Source organism: Sinocyclocheilus anshuiensis, unplaced genomic scaffold, assembly GCF_001515605.1.
Source record: "Sinocyclocheilus anshuiensis isolate Anshui unplaced genomic scaffold, SAMN03320099.WGS_v1.1 scaffold652, whole genome shotgun sequence".
NCBI classification, from domain to species: Eukaryota; Metazoa; Chordata; class Actinopteri; order Cypriniformes; family Cyprinidae; genus Sinocyclocheilus; species Sinocyclocheilus anshuiensis.
Genome location: NW_015555769.1, coordinates 212368 through 221369, shown reverse-complemented (window position 1 = coordinate 221369; position 9002 = coordinate 212368). Strand labels below are relative to the sequence as shown.

The 9002-nt window shown below is 40.0% G+C and overlaps 1 protein-coding gene across 1 annotated transcript in view; it reads left to right on the top strand.

Annotated features, from left to right (window-relative positions):
- The window catches only part of ryr2a (ryanodine receptor 2a (cardiac)), a 124207-nt gene that overhangs the window by 34393 nt on the left and 80812 nt on the right, over positions 1-9002 (top strand). The window contains exons 6-15 of the mRNA XM_016468347.1: positions 923-937; positions 1891-1965; positions 2046-2124; positions 2566-2678; positions 2773-2872; positions 2949-3045; positions 5288-5362; positions 6627-6783; positions 7465-7629; positions 7887-8008. Of these exons, the coding sequence (XP_016323833.1) occupies positions 923-937; positions 1891-1965; positions 2046-2124; positions 2566-2678; positions 2773-2872; positions 2949-3045; positions 5288-5362; positions 6627-6783; positions 7465-7629; positions 7887-8008 (998 nt within the window). The remainder of the gene's footprint in view (positions 1-922; positions 938-1890; positions 1966-2045; positions 2125-2565; positions 2679-2772; positions 2873-2948; positions 3046-5287; positions 5363-6626; positions 6784-7464; positions 7630-7886; positions 8009-9002) is intronic.

Below are 9002 nucleotides of genomic sequence, written 5' to 3'. Positions count from 1 at the left end.
ACACACACACACACACACACACACACACACACACACACACACACACACACACACACACAAACACACACTCATCTGCTGCATGTGTGTCATGCTCCTGATCTGAGATCAGCATGTTCCTCATATCTGACAGCACAGGATCCAAACATTCAGTGCTTATTATGACTCATAATTTCACACAATCTTTTGTTCATTTTGGTTCTGCCTTCATTAAAGGATCAGATCAGACTGAGATGAGAATCAAACCCATGTGATGTTCAGTCTTTTGTGATTCAGCAGAATGTTCACGCTGCTCGTTTCATGCTCGGTTTGAAGATTGTGAGTCATGTGGGTTCATGAGGGTGATTCTCATGTTCACTTGATCATCCTTTAACACTGCAGACATGATGCTCTTCCTCACTTCCTCACTCCACTACAAACATCTAAACATTCGTAAATCACGATACAGTTACCAGAGTTGTACAATGATGTCAGATAAGGCTTTTTTTTATCTAATATTAGTGTGCATCTCCAGTAAATGTACAGTATCTTGATTGAAGAATGGTTAGATATTCCAGTAATTATGAAGTTTGCTCACTTTCTTGCATCACACATTCTTGTTCATTTAGATTTGTGTTTGAGAATTGAATAGTCACATGACCTCATCAGTGAGTGACGTCCAGTTACCTGCAGATAAGAACATTAGTTTGCATTTATAAATCAAATCACACTGGACATGGAAGGTCAAATCGAGCACATTGCATTGTGGGATACAGTATGTGATGATGTAGATCATTCCATGCATCCAGTGCACAGTGTACATGCTGCATACTGCAGATCAGTAGAATGTTAGTGAGTTGATGATCGCATCCTGAGCTCTAGATTCTGATCTCATCTGGATTTCTTGTGTGATTAACAATGTCTTTCTTCCTCTTATGGGCCACAGAAATTCATGATGAAGGTAGGAATCCATGTGAGTGTGTGTCCGTGTCCGTGTCGTTGTTGTGCGTCCCGCAGTGATATGATGTAGTGCAATGTAATGTAGCTGTACAGTGAGCTAATTCCAGTGAGACGAGAGCGAGTGCAGGAGTGAGTGTAATGAGAAAATAAAGGTCCTGTTCTTCCTGTCCTGAAGCATTACTGCAGCCATTACCTGATACACACACACACTCGGCCTTAAGAGAGCCATTAACACACACACACACTCACACACACACACACACACACACACACACACACACACACACACACACTCGGCCTTAAGAGAGCCATTAACACACACACACACACACACACATTCCCAGGAACATCAGCGTCACGATGGAAAAACACTCAAACGTATTTAGACTCATTTGACATATCGGCATTCTTCATGTTCGTTTATGGCATGTACATTGCTATTTGTTTTGTCCATTTATATGCAAATCGATTGTTTTGAAACGGAAGTTTTACAGAAAATAGCAGGGTAATAAATATTTAAATGGAATTGGTTTTAAAATTAAATAAGTTATGTATTATATGATTTTTAAATATTAGATATACTCTTAAATGTATAAAACAATCATTTAAATAAATATTTTAAATTAGCCTAAATACAAAAATAAATATTATAAATAAATATTTTTAAAAATACCCTACACACGTGCACACACATATTTTATATATAGAAATATTTTAATGTATATTTTAATATTTATATTAAAATATTTGTATACATAGACGTTTTTTTTTATATTTTATATATTTAAATATACTTTATGTAAATTTGATGTTATAATTAGATAATATTACATATTTGTGTGTGTATTTAGGGTGTTGTGTGATTTAGCTGTGAATGTGAGGCTGATGAGTGTCGTATTGTATTCAGTGTTATGAGTGTGTATCTCTGTGTGTGTGGGTGTGTGTGTGTTTCAGACGGCGCAGGGCGGAGGTCACCGGACGTTGCTCTACGGTCACGCGGTCTTACTGAGACACTCCTACAGCGGGATGGTGTGTGTTACTCTGACGACTCGTCACGTCTGAGTGTGTGTGTGTGTGAGATTCACGTGTGGATGTGTTTCTCTCTCCAGTATCTGTGCTGTCTGTCTACGGCTCGCTCATCCACCGACAAACTAGCGTTTGACGTGGGGCTTCAGGAAGACACGACAGGTGATGTCACTTCCTGTTTACATTCCCTGACTGAATGTTTCGCAGGAACATGTGCTGGTCATATTTCATCACAAAATCAGAAAACAGAAATAAAAACAATGAGAATGAAGCCTGTTCTCAGGACCATTAGAAGCATTGCGACATTATTTTCATTATTCTTATTCTTATTACTGTTATGCAGTGCCATTTTAGTATCATTGAGACACTTTAATAGTTTTTGTTTATATTTTGAATTATGTTGTATTTTCATGTTAGTTTTAGTTATTTTGTTGTGTTTTGTCATTTTTATTAGTTTTGGTTGTAAATGATCTGATTTATAACTATACTTATCCTGTGTGTGTGCGCGCGCGTGTGTGTGTGTGTGTGCATGTGTGTGTGTGTGCGTGTGCATGTGTGTGTGGGTGTGTGCGCGCGCGTGTGTGTGTGTGTGTGTGTGTGCAGGTGAGGCGTGCTGGTGGACCATCCACCCGGCGTCCAAGCAGAGGTCAGAGGGTGAAAAGGTGCGAGTGGGTGATGACCTCATCCTGGTCAGCGTGTCGTCTGAACGATACCTGGTGAGTTTTACCAGAATCAGAGCCTGATGGCTGCACGTCAGCTAAAACCCGTCAAAAACACGCTGATGAGTCTGAGGGCGTTTCTCTGTTCCAGCACTTGTCGTATGGTAACAGCAGTTTGCACGTGGACGCAGCTTTCCAGCAGACGCTCTGGAGCGTGGCTCCAATCTGCTCCGGCAGTGAAGTGGCTCAGGGTGAGTGAGTATTTGACACGCTAATGTCACGCTACATTCCACTTCCTGTTCATTTACTCAGCACCGTGTGTTTCAGGCTTCCTGATTGGTGGAGATGTTCTGCGGCTGCTGCATGGTCACATGGACGAGTGTTTGACCGTTCCGTCAGGAGAACACGGAGAGGAACAGCGCAGGTCAGGGTTCATCTATTATCTGATCCAGTGGCGTTCACTGATATAAAAGACTAGTTCACACAAATCTGTGATCATTCAATCAACCGCATGCTTCTCCAAAGCAGTGAATGAGGACAGATGCTGTCAAATGATGACACAAGTTTGGTGAACTGCGCCTTTTAGGGGTCTGTTTGTTCCTGTGGGTCAATGGTTCTCAACCAGGGGTCCGGGGTCCACCAGGGTCCTCAAGATAACTTAAAGTTGTTTATAACAAAATAACCATTAAAATAAGCTAAAATGGCAAAAAAAAAATTAATGCAGCCTCTCAACAGCTTAGTAATTACCCAGTAATCACAAAAAATTGGAAAAGTACTGTGGATTTGTTGGGTAAAAAGAGCAGGAACCCTGAGGAATATTCAGGTCTTATAGCTTCTAAAATGATGAAATCTGTTGTACAGAAACTTCAAATATGGTTGTGTCCAGTGGGTTAAAGAGGCTGAGAAGCGCTGATGTAGATGATGTGGAGAGTGTGTTGTGTGTATCTGGTTCTTCATGGCTCACTGCTCCATCTGGACCGTACTGTGTGTTGAGGTTGATTAAACACTCTTGATGGTTGAAGTGTGGAGTGTTTCGGCTCTCTGAGGGTTTCAGTAGGATGTCTTCATCTTCTGAGGTCAACCGCTGTGGCTGGAGGTTGTTGGCGTCCCTGTGAAGAGCTGGATATACATTTGTGCTCTTATACGAAGGGCCTTAAAGAGGACAAATCTTGGAAAAAACTGGATCAAAATAAAAAAAAAACTCCATGACATCTTGACTAACGAAATGAGATGAAGACGTGCAGAATATGAGCCCTTTAACATCGTACTCCAGTTATCTCTCGTAACACACCGTTGCTTCTCCTGAAGGTAAAGTAGGACGTTCTCTTGTTCTTCAGTAGAAACAGAGTCTCTCGGGTCTCTTCGTGAGGTTCTGTGAGACAGAATGAGATCTGCTGTGACTGCTGTAATTACAGAAACACCTGTCCTCTGTGGGACATCAGACACGGATAGAAATGCGTTACTCTGCTCCTCTCTCTACCGCAAACTATTTAACCCAGAATAAACAGATACCTCCTAAAATCACTCAAGTCATTCAACAGACACTTAAACATTAAAAATAAAATGAAAGCTAAATATAGTTTGGTTAGATGAACTTCTGATTATGAGAGCATATGTTATGATTATGAGGATCCGTAACTTGCATTGCATTGAATGTGTACATTTGATCAGTTCTTGCATTCCCTGGGAATCGAACCCATGACCTTGGCATTGCTCGTGGCATGATTTACTGTTTCAGCTGTATAAATCATTCGTTAGTATGAGTTTAAGCTCCTCAGCTTCACATATAAAGCTGAAGTCTGTTCCTCTCAGGGTTTGATGTTCTCTTTATCCGTGTTTCTCGTCACCGGTGGTCTTGAGCGTGTCACGTCTGCTTTTGAACGCATGAATTCAAAGAACGTTTCTCTGTATCCATCTATCTCTTTTAACTCGAACAAGAGATGTTCTTGCACAAGTATTACGCAAGTGTGTGTTTTGCGAGGAGCGCTGCATTGTGGGACCATGTTTGTGTGTAGGTGTGTGTGTCTTTCTCTTCACTGGTGTGTAAAGCAGCAGTAGTCAGACCAGAAATGTTCCAGCGCACATCGTGTTCCAGACACTGATTGTGATTCTTCAGACTGCAGTTTGAGGTCAGACACAGACCGTCAGGAGGAGACGTCGTGATGAATGATGCTGTCTTAATAATCATTGTGTGTATTTTTACTTTTTTTTGATCCACATCAACAGTCTGAGCTCTGCTTCTCAACCTTCAGCTGCCCTCAAGAGTCTCACACAGACTTGTTTTGTGCTGCACAGGAAGTGATGTCATTATTGTTCTCAATTCTTTGCACTACTTCTACTGTGCCAGTGTCAGAAATTAAGGAACAATTTTTGATTTTCAAGGACATTTTCTACCTTTCATTTTTTTTCTAGCCATATACAATTTCCATAAAATAAAATAAAATAAAAATCAAATACTTCAGTCAAATAATTTAACTGAAATTATAATTAATTTGTCATTCGGAACAATTATGGCTGTTAGGACTGATCTCTAATATCTGACATCTGACAAAACTCACTAATAACACATTTACACACAAGTATTTCTGCTTTAAATAGCAATGTACTGTAGATTTACAGTATGGACTGATGTGTAGACACTCATATGTTGGTTTTGTCTCCTGCAGGACAGTGCATTACGAGGGTGGAGCCGTGTCCATCCACGCCAGATCCCTCTGGAGGCTGGAGACGCTCCGAGTGGCGTGAGTGATGAGCGTTTCTCTGTGTGTGCTGATTCACGCGCTCAGAGCACTTCAGTGCTGAGGAGGAGCTCTTGAGTTCATGAGTGCACCATTACTGAGATCTGTGCTGGGGAAGAGTGCAATAAAGCATCTCTCAATGCCACGCCGGGGACACGGCCACAGCCACATTTGAATAAAATCAATCAATCAATCAAAATCATTAGCTTGCTTTTTTATTTCAGTTCATTTTTATTATTTACAAAAGTCTGGAGTAGTTAAGATTTTTCAATGTTTTTGAGAGAAGTCTCTTCTGCTGACCAAGGCTGCATTTATTTGATCGAAATACAGTAAAAATCTTGAGAAATTATCACAGTTTAAAACAGCTGTTTTCTATGTGAATATCTGTTGAACTGTAATTTATTTATGTGATCAAAGCTGTATTTTCAGCACCATTACTCCAGTCTTCAGTGTCACATGATCTTCAGAAATCATTCATATATGTGACCCTGGAGCACAAAACCAGTCATAAGGGTCAATTTTTCGAAATTGAGATTTATAGATCATCTGAAAGATGAATAAATAAGCTTTCCATTATATGATGGAAATATGATGATTCCGGTAGTGTTTCAGTTTATTAGTTCTATTTTAAATCCACACATTTAGAAACTGGACATGACATGAAAAGACACTCTTTATTTAACTCCATATGAACCTGTAGAGCACAGACTGACCGGCTGTACTGTGAGGTTCCCATCATGCCGCAGTGCTGATGTCATCAGGACTGATGCGTTCCTTCACCTTTGACCCCTCTGGCGTTTGCGTTCCCATGAAGCCTGCAGGACGTCAGCTCCTCTGCGTTCTGCTCTTCACAGACTAAAAATAATCCGGGACGCTGAAGTTGGAGCGTTTTATCAAAGTGGCATTTTGGGGTTGGGGCCAAATACTGGGGCAGGAGCCCAACACAGTTTACTTTCTGCTTTTGAATTACAAATCAGCGTCTGTTCAGGTTTTCATCGTGAGCATCTCGTCATTTTCTCATCCTCACGTTGAATCTCTGAGCTGCTGTTTGTGATGAAAGCATCGTAAGAGTAGATCGTATGCACTGTATATCAAGCCTTCTGAAACCAAATGATGCTTACTGTTTGAAAACCACTTGAATTTCAGTCATCATTAACTGATTGTCTTTACACTGTTCCTTTAGTACTCTGTCTGAACTCAGCAGTGGTTTAGTGTGTGCCGCAGAGCATTGTGGGTAAGCTGAAGCCTGTCCTCTGGCTGTGTGCAGGTGGAGCGGCAGTCACATCCGCTGGGGTCAGCTGTTTCGGTTGCGTCACGTGACCACCGGGAAGTATCTCAGCATGATGGACGATCAAGGACTCCTGCTGATGGACAAGGAGAATGCGGACGTCAAATCAACGGCTTTCTGCTTCCGTTCCTCAAAAGTGAGACTGACGCCACACAAACCTGAGCTGAACCTGAAATACCTCAGACACTCGTCATTAGATCAGTTCATCTGCATATGAGGATCAAAATGCGAATGTTAATTCAATTCTGACTCTGACTCAGTTCCTGAATTTGAATTGAATTGGTGTTGAAGCAGCAAACGGGATAAAGCCTTGGCCTTATGTGTTTTTATAATTAAAGAAAGAATAATTGATGGCTCTTAATTGTTTTATCAATATTGATTTATTAATATGAGTTTAGACAAAGCATGTTTTTTTTACGCACCAGTGATTAAAAATGCAATTATTTTTCTAATTATTATGGGAAAAAAAATAATTTTAATTAGAATTGTGAGATATAAACTCAAAAGATTGTTCAAAAAAGTTGCAATTACCTGTTTTAATAATTTAATAATTACACAGTTGTTAGCTTCCATTTTTGTGTTCATAATCAATCCGCATTTTTAAATGGACTTATTTTAATGATTTATATGTTGGTGAACTACAGTAAACTGTTGATCTGCGTGCGACTAAACACAGTAAATTTCTCTTCCTGTCATTTGAGTTCCTGTGTGTTGACAGCTATTGAATTCAAATTAAAAAAGGAAAACGGATTTTATATTGAGATGTTTGCTGACTGAACCAGTGTTTACCCATGATCCTCTGCTCGTCCTCCTGCAGGAGAAGCTGGACTTTGGCCTGAGGAAGGAGGTGGATGGGATGGGCGTCCCAGACATCAAATACGGCGACTCGGTCTGTTATATCCAGCATGTGGACACTGGGCTCTGGCTCACGTACCAGTCTGTGGACGCCAAGTGTGCGCGAATGGGCGGAGTTCAGAGGAAGGTGAGTGCGTGAACGTGGCTTTATATGAAAGCGTTTGACAGGATCTGAGCCTGTGTGAGTGAGTGTGTGTGTCACTGTGAGTTCAGTGTGATGGATTCATTCATACGTGACGCCCGTGAGCTGCTTCTGAGAGATTCATTACAGACGCGTCAGACTCTCACACCCTCATCATTAGCGCTGCAGCACACACACACGCACTCGAGTGGAGGATGAATGTAACGTACAGATATGTGTGTGTGTGTGTGTGTGTGTTTTAGGCCATCATGCATCATGAGGGTCACATGGATGACGGTTTGACGCTCTCACGATCACAACACGAGGAGTCACGCACCGCTAGAGTCATTCGCAGCACGGTTTTCCTCTTCAACCGCTTCATCAGGTAACACACACACGTTTACTATTGACTGAGGACTGTGATCTTCACAATCACTTCATGAGTGAATGATGCAGCTGATCACAGTGACGTCATTCAAGCACACGCTACAGATCTGTACCAACACGCATCACTTATTACCTAAACCACACCTGCATGAATTCATTTTTAAAACTGAGGAAACAGATAAAATTACACCTGAATCCAATTTTTTCAAACCCAACTGGACCCAAATGTCAAAAGCAAAAAATCTGCACATCTGTCTTTTTTTTTTAGTTGAATTTAGAACTTGGTTTGATTTAGTTGAGTCTGATTTCAACTGCATTTAGGTGTTTTTCTGTAATCAGTATCTGGCAACAGGACATTGTTTTTCTGCTTGGGCAGGAAATCATAATAATAACGTTGTCGTGGAATTGTTTAATATTTGTTTTAAATAATAGACTTTTTCTAGATTTCAGATCTTCCGGGGTCTATTTGGCACATTTGTTTACATTTTTTTTTTTTTATAATCAAGGCTCACTCAAGGCTACTAATATCAGTTTCCAAAGATTATCATCGTTAACTAAAACTTTGTTCAAAATTTATTTCAAATGAAATAAATTTTAACTGAAAAAACAAGGCAGCATTTCTCTTTTTTTGTTAGAGTTAAAGTTGAAGTACTAAAATAAAACTGAAATAAAAAATTAATAAAAAACCATTAGACATGTTTAAAAAAACAAAAATTCTAACTATTTTTAGAAAATAGAATAGAATCTATTCTAATTCAAAATCTAACTAAAATTAAAATTAAAACAGAAGATACAACAATGAAAGCTAATTAAAAATTTTGAATTCAAAAACCAAAATATTATCTTAATGATACTAAAATAACATCATCCTGGCCTGTGTCTGAGACACATCAAAGTTCTGGACACAAACGATCTATGTGGACCTGTGAAAACCTCTAATACACACACACACACAATCAAACACAAACACTCTCACACACACACACACACAC